At 39.8% G+C, this 27,512-nt stretch overlaps 1 protein-coding gene across 2 annotated transcripts in view; it reads right to left on the bottom strand.

Annotated features, from left to right (window-relative positions):
* Positions 1 to 27,512, bottom strand: part of MTMR11 (myotubularin related protein 11) — a 160,956-nt gene that overhangs the window by 119,198 nt on the left and 14,246 nt on the right. For both annotated transcript variants that reach the window (XM_053705406.1, XM_053705401.1), the window contains exon 2: positions 2,735 to 2,798. In XM_053705406.1, coding sequence (XP_053561381.1) covers positions 2,735 to 2,798 — 64 coding nt within the window. The remainder of the gene's footprint in view (positions 1 to 2,734; positions 2,799 to 27,512) is intronic.

The raw sequence follows: 27,512 nt of genomic DNA, 5'->3' as shown, positions 1-27,512 counted from the left end.
TATCAGACTTACGTCACTTTAGCATCTGACGGCGCAGTATATGGGATAGCTCGAGTTGCGAGCTGAAACTGCGGGCGACGCGGGTTCCCTCGCTTGCGCCGCAAACTACGATCTATATCGGATCGCGCCCTAGGAGTTTAAAGAAAAACAGGCTTCACTTGAGTGCTATCCTGATGCGCATAAAAAGCTGAACTTAGAATATCGCGCACACAAAAATGTATTCCCCCATAGAAGTCAATGAAGCAGAAAAAATGTGGAAAAAAAACTTAGACCCTACTCACGTGTAAATCCGATCCCATATTCTCGAGCGTGCTAACCCGACAATGAAAATTTGAATATTTTACATTTCAATGTTCTTCACATAGCAGAATATGTTCTATTTATTCTCATAAATACATTTGTCTATATATATGTGATGGTATTTTGAACAAATATATATTGATACATATATATATATATATATATATATATATATATACATACAGTATATACATATACACACACACACACACATGTCATGATTATATATAGGTATAGATATATATACATATATATATATATATATATATATATATATATATATATATATGAATATCTATTTTAAAATACTTAGACCATATTCTCTTATATGCAGAACATTGGAATGTGAAATATTTACAGTAAATACATAGATAAAACCTATATTAAATATGAATTTTATATAAATATGATTTTTCATGTTTTGATCTACTTAACTGCAAAGGGCTCTAATATACTTATATATATATATATATATATATATATATATATATATACAGTATATATATATATATATATATATATATATATGTGTACATATATACACATATAAATACATATGTACACACACATATATATATATATATATATATATATATATATATATATATATATACATATACATCTTTAGACATGTATATCTATGTATCTCTATGTTAAAGCCCTTTGCCTGCTTTTTTTCTAACACTTGAGACCTCTTTATACCCTTATACATTTTTATGCAATATTTTATAAATATATATATATATATATATATATATATATATATTAGATTGTGCCATTATAAGTGTAACTGTACTTTGTAATGTATGTATCATGTGTTTTCTGAGACTTTTTTGTTTTGCAAAATAGTTTACCAGAGCTTTGAGGTTCTGCTAACCCAAAACACGTTAACTTCAATTGCGCTCAAGTGATCGTGTTTACTTTCAACTTGTAGTATAGTAGTATGAGCGAAAAACCTAACGTGCTCAAACAGCCGCGATAAAACCCTTTTCACTCGGGCGCAACTGTTAGCTCGCCACTGGTAATCTAGCCCGTAGTCAGGAGGATTGTGATCGCTGAAAGCCATGGCTGTCCGTTAATCATATGGCCAATGTTGTAAACGCTAATGACCCACTAATGTCCCACACAGGAGCCTTAGTGCAAGGAAGGTAGGCCAATCATAAGTGGCATGCTCATGTAGCCACCAATCAGCAACCATGTTCTGCTCTAGGCCAGCATGAATATAATTATGTGTTTAAAGAAGGAAATGATACCATACAACACAGTGCAGGTCATGGGATAATATTCAAACGTTGATTTTCTTCATGCCTCAAAGAAAATGGAGAGAAACTATCATAGTGTTAAACCATATGAGAATATCCCCAATAGGAAAAACTTGAAAAAGCCAGACAGGTGAAACCTACTGCATAGTTTGTCGGAGTCAACAGTCACAAAGGCAAAGTCACAAGGAGGGGCAGGCATCTTGAAATCAAGTCGCACCGGACCCTTCTGATATCTATCTAGGAAGGAGGTCTGTTACCTGTTAATAGCTGCTGGGACCCCAGAGTGACGGACATTTATTGCCTTTTTATTTTGCAAGGAGTTTGCTTTTTAAAGAATCGTTGTTTTTAACACGTTTGTATTTTTGTTATTAAATATTGGAACCCCCTACAACAAATATAGTCTTGGATCCATTTGTACTGAGCGCATCGTGTGAGTAATTTTCCTATTGTGCTTAAAGGGATATTCTCATATGGTTTAACACAATGAAAGTTTCACTTCATTTTCTTTGAGGTACGAAGAAGCTCACCTTTTGAATATTATCCCATGACCTTACAGTGCACTGTGTTATATGGTATAATTTCCTTATTTTTTTTACTTTTATTGTTTGATTATACACACTGTTATAATTTTACTATATACTGTTTTTATAATTATGTGTTTAACCCCCTTCTGATAGTTTAAATAAACACAAAATTCAAAATTAACCTTTCATGATTCAGATAGGGTACACAATTTTAAACAACTTTTCAATTAACTTACATTATCTAAACGTGCATAATCTGTTTACTTGCACACTTTCTGAGACCCCAGCTCCTAATCAGTATGTGCAAGAACTCACAGAAGATACGTATATGCATTTTGTGATTGGCTGATGGCTGTCACATGATGCAGTGAGAAGGAAAACTTAACTAACTTTAAAATGTGTTAGAAAAAAAAATTACTATTCATTTGAAATTCAAAGTGTTTTTTTATTATGTATGCGTTAACTATGCCGTTCTACTGTGTATAGTGGTCCTTTAACATATATTTATTAAGATATGCTATGCAACAATAAAGTGCTCTAAAGAATTGCATAATTTATTAATCAGATTTACATGTGCTTTTTATCTTCACAAAGCTGTGTAATGTTTTCTCTCTGTATTTATGTTACCCAAAGTACCCCCTCACCTACCTGGTAGGGTCTTCAGATTGGTGCTGCAAGCCGTGAGATTACTTTGAAGCTTTGATTTTCCCTCCTGGAAACACATAAAAATGATATTAGCAAGATACAATATATTATTAGGGTTAACAAAAATTCCCACCTGACAAACAGCATGTGCACTAAAGGAAACTGTCACCTTCTAACTTTATTTTGAAGCCTTAGTTGTTTGGGACTTCAACCATTCTCCCCTTTAACTATAAGACATTCTAAGAGGCCAGAAACAAACCAAAAATTGCACCCTATATTTTGATGCTAGGGCAACTAAACCGTCCCCATATTCCCTTGTGGGAATAAATTCAGCATCCATAGGCATTTTGCGTAAACAGGAGCAGCAGGAGGGTGGTGTTACAGATTCCACTCCAGATCAGCTGAGAAATTTCTCTTTTAACTATGAGTCATGTAAGAATCATAATGCTGTAGAGTTTCCATCAAAAGTGCTCACAACCTAATTTTATTAGAAAATGGGAAACTCTATAGAATTTAACCTATGTCCTTCATGTATGATTTTCCAGTGGCGAAACTACAGGGGGTGGAGAGGTTGCAAGGGTGGGGGCCCAGCTTAAAAAATAATAATTTTTTTTTAATAAAAAACGTTGACATTCCACTGCCAACACTGATATCATGTGAGTGTGACATGATGCTTCACTAGTGTCTCTGACTACAGGGGTTAGCCTTTCTGTTCTACCCATTGGTGTTTATGTGTGTGTGTGTGTGTGTGTGTATGTATGTATGTGACTGTGTGTGTATTTATGCATGTACTGTATGTGTGTGTATGTGTGTTTGTGTATGTTTGTGTATTTATGCATGTATGTGTGTATGTACTGTATGTGTGTGTATGTGTGTATGTACTGTATGTGTGTGTATGTGTGTGTGTGTATGTTTGTGTATTTATGCATGTATGTGTGTGTGTGTATGTTTGTGTATTTATGCATGTATGTGTGTGTGTGTATGTTTGTGGAACCAGCAAATTACATACCTTGTCACTACAGCATGGGGGGCGGGGGTACACAGTGTCACTATAGAGTACCACTATATACCCTATGGGGGGGGGTTGGACCATGTCACAGACTATTGAGGTCACTTTATAAAGTACTTGGGCGGGTAGGGTCAGGCCAGCCATCTCCCCGGCAGATTACAGACTGTGTCACTGACTCACTATATACAGTACTGGTGGGTTAAACAGTGTCACTGTATACAGTAATAGGGGGTCAGACCATCTCACAGACTGTGGGCACAGGGTACCTCCTTTTGCAGACCTCTTGCACCTGGGCCCTGTGGTTTCTAGTTACGCCTCTGCAATTTTAGTTTCCTCATTTGCGGCAATTGCTCAAGCTCTTCAGGTCATTACAACAGAACAAAACTAGCAACTAATGTCATATATACAAACAGAGAGTTCACTGATGAAACTCTAGAAGAGGGAACTAGATACATTAACCTACAGGGCCGTGACATATGGGACAAGCAATCCGATATTATTTTGTATCATAAATAAACAATACAAATACAATAACAAATTCTTGAGATGTAGAACAAACATGTGGACATACTCACATAGTTCAGAATCATTAAACCATATTTCTAAAGGCTGAGTATGTAAGTAAAGCACAGCTTATCTCAACCACTGTGGTTTCATGAAACCACTGTCCCTAAGCCAAAAGGAATGTGACTTTGTAATGTATAACCAGTTGGTTTAATTATTAATTTCCCAGTAGAAATAAGACTTCCAGTAGCATGTTGTACACATATACATGTATGGTGTATATACACAAAGGGCTTGTTTTCATTGATTGTTTGGAAAATGGTGATAAAATCCTTTATCCCTATTAAAGTCTAAGGAGATTTTTTATCTTACCATCAGTTTCCAATCTTTACCACCTCAATGGAAACTAGGTCAAAGTAAGGCATTATATATACACACAAATGGGCAGGTATGGTGCATATATGCAAATATCTAGGCATGAAGCTTACACACAAATAACCAGACATGGTGCATAAACACACACAGATAATCAGGCATGGTGCATATACACACACCGATAATCAGGCATGGTGCATATACACACACAGATATCCAGGCATGGTGGATATACACACACAGATAATCAGGCATGGTGCATATACACACACTAGGGTTGCCACCTCAGCCATGTTTTCCTGGACACTTATGAGTTACACATGCTGCAGGGTGTGCAGGGAGGAACATGTATTGTGCTTCTGGACAGCACTATTCATATTCCTCCCTGCAGCACCCTGCAGCATGTGTAACTTATAAGTGTTCTGTATTTTAAGGGACGGGTGGCAACTCTAACACACACAGATAACCAGGCATGGTGCATATACACACACAGATAACCAGGCATGGTGCATATACACACACAGATAACCAGGCATGGTGCATATACACAAAGATAGCCAGGCATGGTGCATATACACACACAGATAGCCAGGCATGGTGCATATACACACACAGATAACCAGGTATGGTGCATATACACACACAGATAACCAGGCATGGTGCATATACACACAGATAGCCAGGCATGGTGCATATACACACATAGATAACCAGGCATGGTGCATATACACACACAGATAGCTAGGCATGGTGCATATACACACACAGATAACCAGGCATGGTGCATATACACACACAGATAACCAGGCATGGTGCATATACACAAAGATAGCCAGGCATGGTGCATATACACACACAGATAGCCAGGCATGGTGCATATACACACACAGATAACCAGGCATGGTGCATATACACACACAGATAACCAGGCATGGTGCATATACACACAGATAGCCAGGCATGGTGCATATACACACATAGATAACCAGGCATGGTGCATATACACACACAGATAGCTAGGCATGGTGCATATACACACAGATAGACAGGCATGGTGCATATACACACACAGATAACCAGGCATGGTGCATATACACACACAGATAACCAGGCATGGTGCATATACACACACAGATAACCAGGCATGGTGCATATACACACACAGATAGCTAGGCATGGTGCATATACACACACAGATAACCAGGCATGGTGCAAATACACACACAGATAACCAGGCATGGTGCATATACACACACAGATAACCAGGCATGGTGCATATACACACACAGATAGCTAGGCATGGTGCATATACACACACAGATAACCAGGCATGGTGCAAATACACACACAGATAGCCAGGCATGGTGCATATACACACACAGATAGCCAGGCATGGTGCATATACACACACAGATAGCTAGGCATGGTGCATATACACACACAGATAACCAGTCATGGTGCAAATACACACAAAGATAGCCAGGCATGGTGCATATACACACACAGATAGCCAGGCATGGTGCATATACACACACAGATAGCCAGGCATGGTGCATATACACACACAAATAACCAGGCATGGTGCATATGCACACACAGATAGCTAGGCATGGTGCATATACACACACAGATAGCCAGGCATGGTGCATATACACACACAGATAGCCAGGCATGGTGCATATACACACACACAGATAACCAGGCATGGTGCATATACACACACAGATAGCCAGGCATGGTGCATATACACACACAGATAACCAGGCATGGTGCAAATACACACACAGATAACAAGGCATGGTGCATATACACACACAGGTAACCAGGCATGGTGCATATACACACACAGATAGCCAGGCATGGTGCATATACACACACAGATAACCAGGCATGGTGCAAATACACACACAGATAACCAGGCATGGTGCATATACACACACAGGTAACCAGGCATGGTGCATATACACACATAGATAACCAGGCATGGTGCATATACACACACACAAATAACCAGGCATGGTGCATATACACACACACATAGCTAGGCATGGCGCATATACACACACAGATAACCAGGCATGGTGCAAATACACACACAGATAGCCAGGCATGGTGCACATACACACACAGATAGCCAGGCATGGTGCATATACACACACAGATAGCCAGGCATGGTGCATATACACACACATAGACAGGCATGGTGCATATACACACACAGATAGCCAGGCATGGTGCATATACACACACGTAGACAGGCATGGTGCATATACACACAGATAGCCAGGCATGGTGCATATACACACAGATAGCTAGGCATGGTGCATATACACACACAGATATCCAGGCATGGTTCATATACACACACAGATAGCCAGGCATGGTGCATATACACACAGAGATAGCCAGGCATGGTGCATATACACACAAAGATAGTCAGGCATGGTGCATATACACACACAGATAGCTAGGCATGGTGCATATACACACACAGATAGCCAGGCATGGTGCATATACACACACAGATAGCCAGGCATGGTGCATATACACACACAGATAACCAGGCATGGTGCATATACACACACAGATAACCAGGCATGGTGCAAATACACACACAGATAACCAGGCATGGTGCATATACACACATAGATAACCAGGCATGGTGCATATACACACACAAATAACCAGGCATGGTGCATATACACACTCAGATAGCTAGGCATGGTGCATATACACACACAGATAGCCAGGCATGGTGCATATACACACACAGATAACCAGGCATGGTGCAAATACACACACAGATAGCCAGGCATGGTGCAAATACACACAAAGATAGCCAGGCATGGTGCATATACACACACAGATAGCCAGGCATGGTGCATATACACACACAGATAGCCAGGCATGGTGCATATACACACACAAATAACCAGGCATGGTGCATATGCACACACAGATAGCTAGGCATGGTGCATATACACACACAGATAGCCAGGCATGGTGCATATACACACACAGATAGCCAGGCATGGTGCATATACACACACAGATAACCAGGCATGGTGCAAATACACACAAAGATAGCCAGGCATGGTGCATATACACACACAGATAGCCAGGCATGGTGCATATACACACACAGATAGCCAGGCATGGTGCATATACACACACATAGACAGGCATGGTGCATATACACACACAGATAGCAAGGCATGGTGCATATACACACACATAGACAGGCATGGTGCATATACACACAGATAGCCAGGCATGGTGCATATACACACAGATAGCTAGGCATGGTGCATATACACACACAGATATCCAGGCATGGTGCATATACACACACAGATAACCAGGCATGGTGCATATACACACAGAGATAGCCAGGCATGGTGCATATACACACACAGATAGCCAGGCATGGTGCATATACACACACAGATAACCAGGCATGGTGCATATACACACACAGATAACCAGGCATGGTGCATATACACACACAGATAGCCAGGCATGGTGCATATACACACACAGATAACCAGGCATGGTGCATATACACACACAGGTAACCAGGCATGGTGCATATACACACATAGATAACCAGGCATGGTGCATATACACACACACAAATAACCAGGCATGGTGCATATACACACACACATAGCTAGGCATGGTGCATATACACACACAGATAACCAGGCATGGTGCAAATACACACACAGATAGCCAGGCATGGTGCACATACACACACAGATAGCCAGGCATGGTGCATATACACACACAGATAGCCAGGCATGGTGCATATACACACACATAGACAGGCATGGTGCATATACACACACAGATAGCCAGGCATGGTGCATATACACACACATAGACAGGCATGGTGCATATACACACAGATAGCCAGGCATGGTGCATATACACACAGATAGCTAGGCATGGTGCATATACACACACAGATATCCAGGCATGGTTCATATACACACACAGATAGCCAGGCATGGTGCATATACACACAGAGATAGCCAGGCATGGTGCATATACACACAAAGATAGTCAGGCATGGTGCATATACACACACAGATAGCTAGGCATGGTGCATATACACACACAGATAGCCAGGCATGGTGCATATACACACACAGATAGCCAGGCATGGTGCATATACACACACAGATAACCAGGCATGGTGCATATACACACACAGATAACCAGGCATGGTGCATATACACACATAGATAACCAGGCATGGTGCATATACACACACAAATAACCAGGCATGGTGCATATACACACTCAGATAGCTAGGCATGGTGCATATACACACACAGATAGCCAGGCATGGTGCATATACACACACAGATAAACAGGCATGGTGCAAATACACACACAGATAGCCAGGCATGGTGCATATACACACACAGATAGCCAGGCATGGTGCATATACACACACAGATAGCCAGGCATGGTGCATATACACACACATAGACAGGCATGGTGCATATACACACACAGATAGCCAGGCATGGTGCATATACACACACATAGACAGGCATGGTGCATATACACACAGATAGCCAGGCATGGTGCATATACACACAGATAGCTAGGCATGGTGCATATACACACACAGATATCCAGGCATGGTGCATATACACACACAGATAGCCAGGCATGGTGCATATACACACAGAGATAGCCAGGCATGGAGCATATACACACACAGATAGCTAGGCATGGTGCATATACACACACAGATAGCTAGGCATGGTGCATATACACACACAGATAGCCAGGCATGGTGCATATACACACACACAGATAGCCAGGCATGGTGCATATACACACACAGATAGCCAGGCATGGTGCATATACACACACAGATAACCAGGCATGGTGCAAATACACACACAGATAGCCAGGCATGGTGCATATACACACACAGATAGCCAGGCATGGTGCATATACACACACAGATAGCTAGGCATGGTGCATATACAAACAGATAGCCAGGCATGGTGCATATACACACAGAGATAGCCAGGCATGGTGCATATACACACAGAGATAGCCAGGCATGGTGCATATACACACAGAGATAGCCAGGCATGGTGCATATACACACACATAGACAGGCATGGTGCATATACACACACAGATAGCCAGGCATGGTGCATATACACACACATAGACAGGCATGGTGCATATACACACACATTGACAGGCATGGTGCATATACACACACATAGACAGGCATGGTGCATATACACACAGATAGCCAGACATGATGCATATACACACATATAGCCAGGCATGATGCATATACACACAGATAGCCAGACATGATGCATATACACACAGATAGCCAGGTATGGTGCATATACACACAGATAGCCAGGCATGGTGCATATACACACACAGATATCCAGGCATGATGCATATACACACAGAGATAGACAGGCATGGTGCATATACACAGATAGACAGGCATGGTGCATATACACACAGATAGCTAGGCATGGTGCATATACACACACAGATAGCCAGGCATGGTGCATATACACACAAAGATAGCCAGGCATGGTGCATATACACACACAGATAGACAGGCATGGTGCATATACACACACAGATAGCCAGGCATGGTGCATATACACACACAGATAGCCAGGCATGGTGCATATACACACACAGATAGCCAGACATGGTGCATATACACACACAGATAGCCAGGCATGGTGCATATACACACACAGATAGCCAGGCATGGTGCATATACACACACAGATAACCAGGCATGATGCATATACACACATAGATAGCCAGGCATGGTGCATATACACACACAGATAGCCAGGCATGGTGCATATACACACACAGATAGCCAGTCATGGTGCATATACACACAGATAGCCAGGCATGGTGCATATACACACACAGATAGCCAGGCATGATGCATATACACACAGATAGCCAGGCATGGTGCATATACACACACAGATAACCAGGCATGGTGCATATACACACACAGATAACCAGGCATGGTGCATATACACACACAGATAACCAGGCATGGTGCATATACACACACAGATAACCAGGCATGGTGCATATACACACACAGATAGCCAGGCATGGTGCATATACACACACAGATAGCCAGTCATGGTGCATATACACACACAGATAACCAGGCATGGTGCATATACACACACAGATAACCAGGCATGGTGCATATACACACACAGATAACCAGGCATGGTGCATATACACACACAGATAACCAGGCATGGTGCATATACACACACAGATAACCAGGCATGGTGCATATACACACACAGATAACCAGGCATGGTGCATATACACACACAGATAATCAGACATGGTGTATATACACACACAGATAGCCAGGCATGGTGCATATACACACACAGATAACCAGGCATGGTGCATATACACACACAGATAATCAGACATGGTGTATATACACACACAGATAGCCAGGCATGGTGCATATACACACACAGATAATCAGACATGGTGCATATACACACACAGATAACCAGGCATGGTGCATATACACACACAGATAGCCGGACATGATGCATATACACACACAGATAGCCAGGCATGGTGCATATACACACACAGATAGCCAGGCATGGTGCATATACACACACAGATAACCAGGCATGGTGCATATACACACACAGATAACCAGGCATGGTGCAAATACACACACAGATAGCCAGGCATGGTGCATATACACACACAGATAACCAGGCATGGTGCATATACACACACAGATAACCAGGCATGGTGCAAATACACACACAGATAGCCAGGCATGGTGCATATACACACACATAGACAGGCATGGTGCATATACACACACAGATAGCCAGGCATGGTGCATATACACACACAGATAGACAGGCATGGTGCATATACACACAGATAGCCAGGCATGATGCATATACACACACAGATATCCAGGCATGATGCATATACACACACAGATAACCAGGCATGGTGCATATACACACACAGATAGCTAGGCATGGTGCATATACACACACAGATAGCTAGGCATGGTGCATATACACACACAGATAACCAGGCATGGTGCATATACACACACAGATAGCTAGGCATGGTGCATATACACACACAGATAGCTAGGCATGGTGCATATACAGACACAGATAACCAGGCATGGTGCATATACACACACAGATAACCAGGCATGGTGCATATACACACACAGATAACCAGGCATGGTGCATATACACACACAGATAACCAGGCATGGTGCATATACACACACAGATAGCCAGGCATGGTGCATATACACACACAGATAACCAGGCATGGTGCATATACACACACAGATAGCTAGGCATGGTGCATATACACACACAGATAGCTAGGCATGGTGCATATACACACACAGATAGCCAGGCATGGTGCATATACACACACATAGACAGGCATGGTGCATATACACACACAGATAGCCAGGCATGGTGCATATACACACACATAGACAGGCATGGTGCATATACACACACATAGACAGGCATGGTGCATATACACACACAGATAACCAGGCATGGTGCATATACACACACATAGACAGGCATGGTGCATATACACACACATAGACAGGCATGGTGCATATACGCACACAGATAGCCAGGCATGGTGCATATACACACACATAGACAGGCATGGTGCATATACACACACAGATAGCCAGGCATGGTGCATATACACACACATAGACAGGCATGGTGCATATACACACACATAGACAGGCATGGTGCATATACACACACAGATAGCTAGGCATGGTGCAAATACACACACAGATAGCCAGGCATGGTGCATATACAGACACAGATAACCAGGCATGGTGCATATACACACACAGATAACCAGGCATGGTGCATATACACACACAGATAGCTAGGCATGGTGCATATACACACACAGATAGCTAGGCATGGTGCATATACACACACAGATAGCCAGGCATGGTGCATATACACACACAGATAGCCAGACATGATGCATATACACACAGATAGCCAGGCATGATGCATATACACACAGATAGCCAGGCATGATGCATATACACACAGAGATAGCCAGGCATGGTGCATATACACACAGATAGCCAGGCACGGTGCATATACACACACAGATAGCCAGGCACGGTGCATATACACACACAGATAGCCAGGCACGGTGCATATACACACACAGATAGCCAGACATGATGCATACACACACAGATAGCCAGTCATGGTGCATATACACACACAGATAGCCAGGCATGGTGCATATACACACACAGATAACCAGGCATGGTGCATATACACACACAGATAACCAGGCATGGTGCATATACACACACAGATAGCCAGGCATGATGCATATACACACAGATAGCCAGGCATGATGCATATACACACACAGATAGCCAGACATGATGCATATACACACACAGATAACCAGGCATGGTGCATATACACACACAGATAGCCAGTCATGGTGCATATACACACAGATAACCAGGCATGGTGCAAATACACACACAGATAGCCAGGCATGGTGCATATACACACAGAGATAATCAGACATGGTGCATATACACACACAGATAATCAGACATGGTGCATATACACACACAGATAATCAGACATGGTGCATATACACACACAGATAATCAGACATGGTGCATATACACACACAGATAATCAGACATGGTGCATATACACACACAGATAGCCAGTCATGATGCATATACACACAGAGATAGCCAGGCATGATGCATATACACACACAGATAGCTAGGCATGGTGCATATACACACACAGATAGCCAGGCATGGTGCATATACACACACAGATAGCTAGGCATGGTGCATAAACACACACAGATAACCAGGCATGGTGCATATACACACACAGATAGCCAGGCATGGTGCATATACACACACATAGACAGGCATGGTGCATATACACACACAGATAGCTAGGCATGGTGCATATACACACACAGATAGCCAGGCATGGTGCATATACACACACATAGACAGGCATGGTGCATATACACACACAGATAGCTAGGCATGGTGCATATACACACACAGATAGCCAGGCATGGTGCATATACACACACAGATAGCTAGGCATGGTGCATATACACACAGAGATAGCCAGGCATGATTAGGCTTACCAGAAGTCCCACTTTTACTGGGATTGTCCCGGTTTGGAGGCGCTGTCCCAGTGTCCCACCCAGTTGTTCATTCTGTCCCAGTAGGGTTGCCACCTCCAGGTTTCAAATCATGTGTCTGGGTTTCCGACCACCTGAAACCCGGACACATTATTCAAAATGACTGGACTGTGGCTCGGATGCTGGTACTTTGTTACATACAGCCCTGCTTAGCTTAACGTTCGTGTCCTTCAAAGTTTACATTTAGTAATACAGGCTGAGTGAGCAGCGTAATTTTTTTTTAATTTTGTATTACTACTTGGTTTATTTTTCTAAGAATTTAACACCCCCCCCCCCCGACCCCTGGTGACATTGCCGGTAATACACCTTTAGGGGAATCATATGGGTATGACTAGGAAGTGCAGACAGGCAGGATTTTTGGCCTGGATCTTGCTTTACTTCATGCAGGATAGCATTTTGTCTGTAATCTTCCTGCATTATGGTATAGAGTAGCCTCTTAAACAGCTTTAGCAGGTACGTGTTTATTTATTACTTTCATTCAATGTTGTATGTATGCCTTATCAGTATTTGGCTCTGTTCCTTAATTAGACACATAAAACACATATTACACTGCAGATATTAAATTGTGACATTGATAAAGTGATAATTATGCTGGATGTTTGGCATTATTTAGAATCTGAGATTTAGATGAATGATTTATTTGCCATGACAACGTAATGGTGTCTTTTTCACTAGGGGGTGGTGTTATGGTTCACTTGTTTGACTGAGGAAGGGTAGAGTATCCACAAAACATTACACACATAAAAGCTACTACTTTAAAAGTACTGTAATTGCCACGCCCCCTTGACCACGCTCCTGACCACACCCCCACTGGCACCGCACCAGGTGGTCCCAGTTTCACCTCTAAAAATTATGGTAAGCCTAGGCATGATGCATATACACACAGATAGCCAGACATGATGCATATACACACAGATAGCCAGACATGATGCATATACACACACAGATAGCTAGGCATGGTGCATATACACACACAGATAGCTAGGCATGGTGCATATACACACACAGATAGCTAGGCATGGTGCATATACACACACAGATAGCTAGGCATGGTGCATATACACACACAGATAGCTAGGCATGGTGCATATACACACAGAGATAGCCAGGCATGGTGCATATAAACACACAGATAACCAGGCATGGTGCATATACACACAGATAGCTAGGCATGGTGCATATACACACACAGATAGCTAGGCATGGTGCATATACACACACAGATAACCAGGCATGGTGCATATACACACAGATAGCTAGGCATGGTGCATATACACACACAGATAGCTAGGCATGGTGCATATACACACACAGATAACCAGGCATGGTGCATATACACACAGATAGCCAGGCATGGTGCATATACACACAGATAACCAGGCATGGTGCATATACACACAGATAGCTAGGCATGGTGCATATACACACAGAGATAGCCAGGCATGGTGCATATACACACACAGATAACCAGGCATGGTGCATATACACACAGATAGCTAGGCATGGTGCATATACACACACAGATAGCTAGGCATGGTGCATATACACACAGAGATAGCCAGGCATGGTGCATATACACACAGAGATAGCCAGGCATGGTGCATATACACACACAGATAACCAGGCATGGTGCATATACACACACAGATAACCAGGCATGGTGCATATACACACACAGATAGCCAGGCATGGTGCATATACACACACAGATAGCCAGGCATGGTGCATATACACACACAGGTAACCAGGCATGGTGCATATACACACACAGATAACCAGGCATGGTGCATATATACACACAGATAGCCAGGCATGGTGCATATACACACACAGATAGCCAGGCATGGTGCATATACACACACAGATAACCAGGCATGGCGCATATACACACACAGATAGCCAGGCATGGTGCATATACACACACAGATAGCCAGGCATGGTGCATATACACACACAGATAGCCAGGCATGGTGCATATACACACACAGATAGCCAGGCATGGTGCATATACACACACAGATAACCAGGCATGGTGCATATACACACACAGATAGCCAGGCATGGTGCATATACACACACATATAGCCAGGCATGGTGTATATACACACACACATATAGCCAGGCATGGTGTATATACACACACACAGATAACCAGGCATGGTGCATATACACACACATATAGCCAGACATGGTGCATATACACACAGATAGCCAGACATGGTGCATATACACACAGATAGCTAGGCATGGTGCATATACACACAGATAGCTAGGCATGGTGCATATACACACACAGATAACCAGGCATGGTGCATATACACACACAGATAACCAGGCATGGTGCATATACACACACAGATAGCCAGGCATGGTGCATATACACACAGATAACCAGGCATGGTGCATATACACACAGATAGCCAGGCATGGTGCATATACACACACAGATAACCAGGCATGGTGCATATACACACACAGATAACCAGGCATGGTGCATATACACACACAGGTAACCAGGCATGGTGCATATACACACACAGATAACCAGGCATGGTGCATATACACACACAGATAACCAGGCATGGTGCATATACACACACAGATAGCTAGGCATGGTGCATATACACACACAGATAGCTAGGCATGGTGCATATACACACACAGATAACCAGGCATGGTGCATATACACACACAGATAGCCAGGCATGGTGCATATACACACACATAGACAGGCATGGTGCATATACACACAGATAGCCAGTCATGGTGCATATACACACAGATAGCCAGGCATATACACACACAAATAGACAGGCATGATATATATATATTGATTGGAGTAGCCTTGTTAGTCCAGAGATTTAGATATCAAAATAACAAGAGTATTGCATTGAGCAATTATACTTTTTTTTATTGGACTAACTATACATTTATAAGTTGACAAGCTTTCGGAAGAGTTCCTTCCTTTATCAAGTCTAAAGCAATACTGACCAATTCGATGGAATTTACAGATTATATCTTAAAACACAGAATAGCTAAGAAGACAGAAAGTGCAGGGAGAGGAGGAGGTGTCGTAAAAATCATGAGGGGGGCTTAGGTAAAAACTTTATTCAGGCATTAAAGCTATAATGGCTAAATAAAGGCTTTTTCACATTTGAAATTACCATACTAAGGAGTTCAGCATCTTTCCTTTGTTTTATTTTAACAGACCAGTATTAAAGCTACAATTTTTTATTTACCCTAATAGTACAGTATTTTTATCAGGTATGATGTGAGGGGGAAAAAAAACAGTCTCTTACCAATATAAGAGGCAAAACTGACTAACACGGGACATCCTGTGCTCCGCCCACTTCCTCCCTACCCACACTACAATACCCATAAGGCCTCCTCTCCTCCTTTTAAGGACCTCCTTAACATCCTTAGTTACCATACCTTACCATACCTTGCATACTGCCTTTCTGCACATTCCTATAATCACCCTATAATCATCCTCCTTGTACCAGTACTTGTATCAACTACGGACCCTGCATGCCTTTCTGTTCAGCACACAGCTCCTATTGTGATGACATCATCATCTACAGCCACATCTGCCGCTCCGTCCCTGCAGACTGCAACGCCTGTGAAAGAAGCATTTAGCAACGTCTTCGGTTCACTCCTACAGGCCCATTTATCAAGCTCCGTACGGAGCTTGAAGGGCCGTGTTTCTAGTTAGTCTTCAGACTCGCCAGAAACACAAGTTATGAAACAGCGGTCTAAAGACCACTGCTCCATAACCCTGTCCGCCTGCTCTGAGCAGGCAGACAGGAATTGCCGGAAATCAACCCGATCGAATATGATCGGGTTGATTGACACCTCCCTGCTGGCGGCCGATTGGCTGTGAGTCAGCAGGGGGCGGCGTTGCACCAGCAGATCTTGTGAACTGCTGGTGCAATGTTAAATGCGGAGAGCATATTCCTCTCCGCATTTAGCGAGGTCTTTTATAAATTGGGGCCCAAGAAGACTTCTAATGTTACAAAAAATACAGATTATAGGCCGCGCCCCGCATATAGGCCGCACTGCAACTTTAAAGGTAGAAATCAAGGGAAAAAAGTGCGGCCTATATGCGGAACAATACGGTATATAGCTTTACATAGAGAATATACTGACATAAAGTTATATATCAACATTGAATCAAAATCTATAAAGATGTGAAATTGTATATACAGGGGGAATACAAAAGTTAAAAAAGATAAAAGTGTGGACATAGGCTTACCTGTGTACCTATGTATAAAGAATGTGGAATATACAATGTAATTGACTAAATGAAAGTACATTACAAAAAAATTTTGATAATGTGTTAAGAATCCAGAGTCCACATTTAGTCCAGAATTAAACAGGTTGAAGTGCATTATCATTTTCATTTCAAAGGTTTTTCTTTCCATGGTGTTTTTGAAGTTGCCTCTGAGGATTTTGATTTTGAGGTTTTGGATGGAGTGGTCAGGTTGGGTGAAATGGTGACCAACAGGGGTGCAGTATTTTGTTTCACAGTGGTTTTTGATTGAGTGTCTGTGTAAGTTCATCCGAAGGTGCAGTTTTTGGCTTGTTTCTCCAATATAGCATCCCATTTCACATGCAGTGCAATGTATCATGTATACCACATTTGCAGATATATTCATGTATTTCATATTCATGTATATCTGCCATATAGCCAGTCATTATGTATATAAACACAAATACACATACAAATAGCCAGCCATGATGTATATAAACACAAATACACATACAAATAGCCAGTCATGATGTATATAAACACACATACAAATAGCCAGCCATGATGTATATAAACACAAATACACATACAAATAGCCAGCCATGATGTATATAAACACAAATACACATACAAATAGCCAGTCATGATGTATATAAACACAAATACACATACAAATAGCCAGTCATGATGTATATAAACACAAATACACATACAAATAGCCAGTCATTATGTATATAAACACACATACAAATAGCCAGCCATGATGTATATAAACACAAATACACATACAGATAGTCAGTCATGATGTATATAAACACAAATACACATACAAATAGCCAGCCATGATGTATATAAACACAAATACACATACAAATAGCCAGCCATGATGTATATAAACACAAATACACATACAAATAGCCAGTCATGATGTATATAAACACAAATACACATACAAATAGCCAGCCATGATGTATATAAACACAAATACACATACAAACAGCCAGTCATGATGTATATAAACACAAATACACATACAAATAGCCAGTCATGATGCATATAAACACAAATACACATACAAATAGCCAGTCATGATGTATATAAACACAAATACACATACAAATAGCCAGTCATGATGTATATAAACACAAATACACATACAAATAGCCAGCCATGATGTATATAAACACAAATACACATACAGATAGTCAGTAATGATGTATATAAACACAAATACACATACAAATAGCCAGCCATGATGTATATAAACACAAATACACATACAAATAGCCAGCCATGATGTATATAAACACAAATACACATACAAATAGCCAGTCATGATGTATATAAACACAAATACACATACAAATAGCCAGTCATGATGTATATAAACGCACATACAAATAGCCAGTCATTATGTATATAAACACAAATACACATACAAATAGCCAGCCATGATGTATATAAACACAAATACACATACAAATAGCCAGCCATGATGTATATAAACACAAATACACATACAAATAGCCAGTCATGATGTATATAAACACAAATACACATACAAATAGCCAGTCATGATGTATATAAACACAAATACACATACAAATAGCCAGTCATGATGTATATAAACACAAATACACATACAAATAGCCAGTCATGATGTATATAAACACAAATACACATACAAATAGCCAGTCATGATGTATATAAACACAAATACACATACAAATAGCCAGTCATGATGTATATAAACACACATACAAATAGCCAGCCATGATGTATATAAACACAAATACACATACAAATAGCCAGTCATGATGTATATAAACACAAATACACATACAAATAGCCAGCCATGATGTATATAAACACAAATACACATACAAATAGCCAGCCATGATGTATATAAACACAAATACACATACAAATAGCCAGTCATGATGTATATAAACACAAATACACATACAAATAGCCAGCCATGATGTATATAAACACAAATACACATACAAATAGCCAGTCATGATGTATATAAACACAAATACACATACAAATAGCCAGTCATGATGTATATAAACACAAATACACATACAAATAGCCAGTCATGATGTATATAAACACAAATACACATACAAATAGCCAGTCATGATGTATATAAACACAAATACACATACAAATAGCCAGCCATGATGTATATAAACACAAATACACATACAGATAGTCAGTCATGATGTATATAAACACAAATACACATACAAATAGCCAGCCATGATGTATATAAACACAAATACACATACAAATAGCCAGCCATGATGTATATAAACACAAATACACATACAAATAGCCAGTCATGATGTATATAAACACAAATACACATACAAATAGCCAGTCATGATGTATATAAACACACATACAAATAGCCAGTCATTATGTATATAAACACAAATACACATACAAATAGCCAGCCATGATGTATATAAACACAAATACACATACAAATAGCCAGCCATGATGTATATAAACACAAATACACATACAAATAGCCAGTCATGATGTATATAAACACAAATACACATACAAATAGCCAGTCATGATGTATATAAACACAAATACACATACAAATAGCCAGTCATGATGTATATAAACACAAATACACATACAAATAGCCAGTCATGATGTATATAAACACAAATACACATACAAATAGCCAGTCATGATGTATATAAACACACATACAAATAGCCAGCCATGATGTATATAAACACAAATACACATACAAATAGCCAGTCATGATGTATATAAACACAAATACACATACAAATAGCCAGCCATGATGTATATAAACACAAATACACATACAAATAGCCAGTCATGATGTATATAAACACAAATACACATACAAATAGCCAGTCATGATGTATATAAACACAAATACACATACAAATAGCCAGTCATGATGTATATAAACACAAATACACATACAAATAGCCAGTCATGATGTATATAAACACACATACAAATAGCCAGCCATGATGTATATAAACACAAATACACATACAAATAGCCAGCCATGATGTATATAAACACAAATACACATACAAATAGCCAGTCATGATGTATATAAACACAAATACACATACAAATAGCCAGTCATGATGTATATAAACACAAATACACATACAAATAGCCAGTCATGATGTATATAAACACACATACAAATAGCCAGCCACAATGCAACAGAAAACCAAGGTACACACACACACATTGATATAACCATACATGGTACACAAACATAAACATCAAGGCACAGCACATACATGGTGCAAACACCTCCCAACTGTCCCTATTTGAGAGAGACAGTCCCTGATTCTGAGTTCTGTCCCTCTGTTTCTCCTGGACAGATATATGTCCCTCTTTACAGAATTTCCCTTAGCACCACCCAGAGAACACCCAGAAACAACAACAAATTGCCCTGACACAACCACAGACAACACAGAAACACCCACAATCCTGCCCACTAACCACCCCTGATCCCTCCCCTCGCAACACGGCTCCACCTACAAAATGGTGACAGGCTTCTGAAAGTAAACACATTGCTTGAGCTTAATTAAATTTAACAAGCATTAGGATAGTGTGACTTCAAAGCTCTGGTTAACCGTTATGCTCAAATAAAAATTTGCAAAAAAACTGAATTAAAATTACAAGTACAGTAACACTCATAATAACAATGTTGAATAAAAATTATTATTAAAATGTTTTGCATACAAACGTTATAAGGGCTCAAGGATATGAGGTCTCAAAAAGGTCTGCAAAGGGTTTACCATTGAGATACATATATTTGTCTAAATATGTAAGTCAAAACTAAACTTGCATGATTTGGATAGAGCAAGTAATTTTAAGACACTTTTTTTCACTTCTATTTTTAAAAGTGCATCGATCTCTTGGTATCCCTTGTTGAAAAAGAATATCCTACACTAGTGGGAGCTAGCTGCTGATTGGGGCATGCACACATTTTCTCTTGTGATTGGCTCATTAGATGTGTTCAGCTAGCTGCCAGTAGTGTAATGCTGTTCCTTCAGCAAAAGATAACAAAATAATGAAGCAAATGTATTTACTGTAAATATTTCACATTCCAATGTTCTTCACATAGGAAGATATGTTGTATTTTTAAATAGATATTCATATATATATATATATATATATATATATATATATACCTATTTATAATCATATATATATATATATATATATATATACATATATATATATATATATATATATATATATATATATATATATATACCGTATTGTTCCGCATATAGGCCGCACTTTTTTCCCTTGATTTGTAGCTTTAAATGTGCAGTGCGGCCTATATGCGGGGTGCGGCCTATAATCGGGTGCTTATCTGCAAATTTGTACTTGCGCAGTACAGCCGAACTTCCGGTGCACCCTGTGGCCTTATGGGGATTGTAGTCTGCTGGAGTTAGATAGTTTTGCAACATTTTGCAAAGGTAATTGGTTTGGATAATGAGCAGGACGCTCATATGCAGGAGCCGCCACTGTGAAGGTGTGTAATGATGCGGTAATGCTGTGTAATACTGTGCTGAGCACAGTGTAATTTGGAGCTTGGGCTTTATGAGGGAGGAAGTGAGTGGAGCACACAATGTCCCATATGAGTCCGTTTTGCTACTGATATTGTCAGGTAAGAAAGTGCTTTTATCCCCATCACATCGTACCTGCTAAAAATGTACCAGTACATACAAAATTATTTAATATGTTAAAATAAAAAAATGGAAAGATGCTGTACTCCTTAGTACTGGTAATTTCAAATGTGAAAAAAGCCTTTATTCAGCCATTACAGCTTTAATGGCTGAATAAAGGTTTTTTTGACATTTGAAATTACTGAGGAGTGCAGCATCTTTCCTTGTTTTTCTTTTTTCTATACTCTTGGGGAAGTGTAAAAGTATCCCCTGGGAGCTGACACCCTGCATTGGGACTCATCGCTTGCACATTGTGTGCGTTTCCTTTAAATTTTTTATTTCTTCAAAATGGCACCCAAACTTTAAGGGTGCGGCCTATAATCAGATGCGGCCTATATGCGGCACAATACGGGTATATATAAAATATATTTATTAATTTATTTTTTTTACCAAAAAAAATCAAATATTTATAGAGATATATATTTAAGAATAAATAAAACATTCTGCTATGTGATGAACATTGGAATGTGAAGTATTAATATTTCATGTCGGGTTAGCGCACTTGAGAAAACAAGATCGTTTGCGCACGAGTAAGGTTGTTAGGATTTTTTTCTACTTTTCACACTCCATTGAAGTCTGTGGGGGAATACGCTAATGCATTTGCAATAATTGAAGTTTGGCTTTTTGCACACGGTGGGTTAGAGCTTGTGTGAAAACCTTTAACTTTCAACTTGTAATATGCGCACAAAAATCTTACCTCTAGAGGAGTTAATGCACGAGCGGGAGAGATAATCAGTCATAGTCATAATCTAGCCCACTGTGAAAAGGTGAAAAAGCAGCAACAGGGGTCTGCACACATGTAAACAGTATGATATGCACAACAGTTAGGCATGGTACATACAAACACAATTTGTAAAGCCTGAAGCTCACTCATAATGCAGAAACAGTATGGATTTTGCAAACACATAGGACATTAGTTGGAGGCTCGCTCATTTGAACCGCTGCTTCATAAACTCTCTCGCCAATTTGGAGTTGGCAGATGAAAATCCCCCCGGATTCATACGACCAGGGTGATTGACAAGCCCTACTCTCATGAAGTCGGTTCTGTAAGGTTAGGGGGTGGACTTGCACAAGCATATGCCAGTGCAATGTTAGATATGGGGAACAAATGCACCCCACAATCTGCAATCAAATGCGGACAGATTCACAACATGTGAATCCTGTCTACTCACAAGATTGATAAATCTGGCCCTTAGAAATAGCAAATGTAGTGCACACCGAACTGTACACAGGCATGCTCATGCACAGTGATAACCAGCAAAATCCACATAAACATCAGTTTCTAAATATTACATTAGTTTCACTTCCTCATAAAACATATAATGAAAGGGAAAAAGTCTAAGATTAGTATGGACTATTTCACTTCTATGGTTATTGCTCTTTCTATACTTTATCACACAGCACATTAATTTTTTTATCGCAATCTGCAGCAAACAAATTTCTCCTCAGAAAATGTTGCTAGGCAGGTGGCATTATAAAGTAGCTGAGTAGGAACAGTGTAATACTTTATAATATTATAACATTTTCTGCTGTTCAAATCACAAACTAATTGCATAACTTAACATAAATACAAACCCAATTCCGAAAAAGATGGGACAGTATGGAAAATGCAAAAAACAAACAAAAAGAGTCATTTGAAAACTCAGTTCACCCTGTATTATATTGAAACACATTATTAAAACATTAGCTGATGATTTACTTTGTGAATTTAATGCATTTTTTAAAATATAACTCATTTCAAATCTGATGACTGCAACACGTTCCAAAAAAGTATGGACAGGGGCAATTTAGGACTAATAGCGTAATAGCGATGTGACAAGTTGAAAAAAGAAAGTGATGTAAAATAGGTGAGGCAATCGTATAATCATTGTATATAAGGAGCCCACAGATGCGTCAGCAAATAATCCAACACTTTGAGAACAACATTCCCCAAAGGCAAATCAGTAGGATTTGGGGCATTTAACCTTGTACAGTGTACAATATAATTAAAAGATTCATGTAATCCGGTCAAATCTCGGTGCATAAAGGGCAAGACTGAAAATCACCTCTGAAGGCGCGTGTTTTCCAATCCTTCAGACGTCACTGTCTCAAAAACCATCAGTCTGTAATGGATATCCTGACATGGACTCGAATTCTTTGGTAAACCTTTGCCAGTCAACACCATTTGCTGCTGCATCCACAGATGCAAGTTAAGGCTTTACTATGCAAAGCAGAAGCCCTAAATCAACACTATCCAGAAGCACTACTGACTTCTCTAGGCTCGATCTCATCCGAGATGGACAGTAGCACAGTGGAATCGTGTTTCGTGGTCTGACGAGTCAACATGTCAAATAGTTTTGGGAAAAAACAACTGTCATGTTCTCCGGGCCAAAGAGGAAAAGGACCATCCAAACTGTTATCAGCATCAGGTCCAAAAGTCAGCATCTGTCATGGTATGGGGTGAGTCAGTGCCCATGACATCTGTGAGGGCACCATTAATGCAGAAAGATATGTATACATTTTGCAGCAACATATGCTGCCATCCAGATGTCATCTTTTCCAGGGACGTCCCTGCATTTTCCAGCAGGACAACGCAAAAACTACATTCTTCCCGGATTACAAGCACATGGTTGTGTAAGCAGAGAGTGTGGGTGCTAGCATGGCCTGCCTGCAGTCCTGACCTGTCTCCGATTGAGAATGTGTGACGCATTATGAAGCGCAAAATAAGGCAACAAAGGCCCCGTACAGTTGCAGCGGAAGACCTGCATAATGGGTGAATGGGGAAAAATCCCACTTGATAACTGAACCCAAATGTTTTCTTTCATGATTCAGATAGAGCATGCAAATTTAAGCAACTTTCTAATTTACTCCTATTATCAATTTTTCTTCATTCTCGCTATCTTTATTTGAAAAAGAAGGCATCTAAGCTTCTTTTTTGGTTCAGAACTGTGGACAGCACTTTTTTATTGGTGGATGAATTTATCCACCAATCAGCAAGAACAACCCCAGGTTGTTCACCAAAAATGGGCCGGCATCAAAATTTACATTCTTGCATTTCAAATAAAGATACCAAGAGAATTAAGAAAATTTGATAATAGGAGTAAATTAGAAAGTTGCTTAAAATTGCATGCTCTATCTGAATCACAAATAAAAAAATTGGGTTCGGTGTCCCTTTAATCAAATGCTTTATAAGTGTTATTAAAAGAAAAGGTGACAAAGTGGTAACCAATCGACTGTCCCAACTTTTTTGGAGTGTGTTGCAGATTTGAAATGAGTGTATATTTTAAAAAAAATACATTAATTTCACAGAGTAAAACATCAAATAATGACTTTTCAATATAGTACAGGGTAAACTGAATATTTAAATGACTCTTTTTGATTGTTTGTTTTCCATTTTTCCATACTGTCCCAACATTTTCGGAATTGGGATTGTATATTTAATGAAAAGGTGTGCACTAAACATTGAAAACAATTTAATATTAGCAAATTACATTTTACACCCTTTAAAAAGGTCCTGGGGAGAACACTGAATACATTTATCACATATAACACCTTAAAGGGACATGAAAATCTAAATTAAACTTGCCTGGTTCATATAGTGCAATCAATTTTAATAGACTTTTTCATTTGCCTTGTATTATCAAATTGACTTTCTTGGTATCCTTTGTTAAAAAAAATGCCCTGTGCTCAAGCCACAATAGAGTATTTTTCTACACTTTTATGTCCCTATAACATAATCACAAATATTTACTAGGGAAAAAATAGTTTTAAGGGTTATGAAAACCAACATTTTTATTTTGTGATTCAGACAGAGCATATGATTTTTAAAAAGTTTTCAATTTACTTCTAATATGAAATTAGAAAGTTGTTTAAAATAGTATTCTTTATCTGAATCATGAAAGAAGAATCTTGGGCTTCGCGTCCCTTTAAACACTAATGAAAAGAGGGAGGAACCAATTTGTATATTAAAGTAGATTTATCTGACTTCACCAGATATGGACACTGAATATTTTTTTCAAAGCTGAAAGGTCTGAGAAGCTATTTAATATCTGTCTCTAATCAGCAATCAAGATAAATACTCACATAGCTTTTCAGTAGGCTGCAAAACAAGGCATTTTTTGCTATCAAAATAATAGTTTTAAATGCTTTGTATACATGTTGTATACAGACATTCTTCAATGTAGTGCTTAATTGCTGATTTACTATGAATAAAAATGCATTAATTCACACTCTCTCAATTTCCAATGCAGATTTTCATCAGAAATCAGACTCACTCACTTCCATTGAAGTCTCCAGCATTAGGGAGTTTGGTGCTTTCTAGAGCTTGCGTCCCTTCTATGTAGAAATACATCTTGTCATCCTTCTTTAGACAGATAGTACATGTCACTTTGTAAGCACAATTCCTAATCTTGCCTATAAAGGGCAATGCAGGGATACACTCCTTTAAAAAGTCAGGTGGAATTCACATTCTTTGTCTCCTTTGCTGTGATCAATTAGGAACAGATGTAAATAAACTTGTTCTCTTAGCTAAGCACTCATTAAAGGGCATATTGTAAGCAGTGGCGTTACAAGAAAGTTATTTTGGGGGGCACATGTTGG

This window comes from Bombina bombina, chromosome 1 (assembly GCF_027579735.1).
Source record: "Bombina bombina isolate aBomBom1 chromosome 1, aBomBom1.pri, whole genome shotgun sequence".
NCBI lineage: Eukaryota > Metazoa > Chordata > Amphibia > Anura > Bombinatoridae > Bombina > Bombina bombina.
The sequence above is the reverse complement of the archived record's forward strand: the minus strand, read 5'-3'. Positions and strand labels throughout refer to the sequence as shown.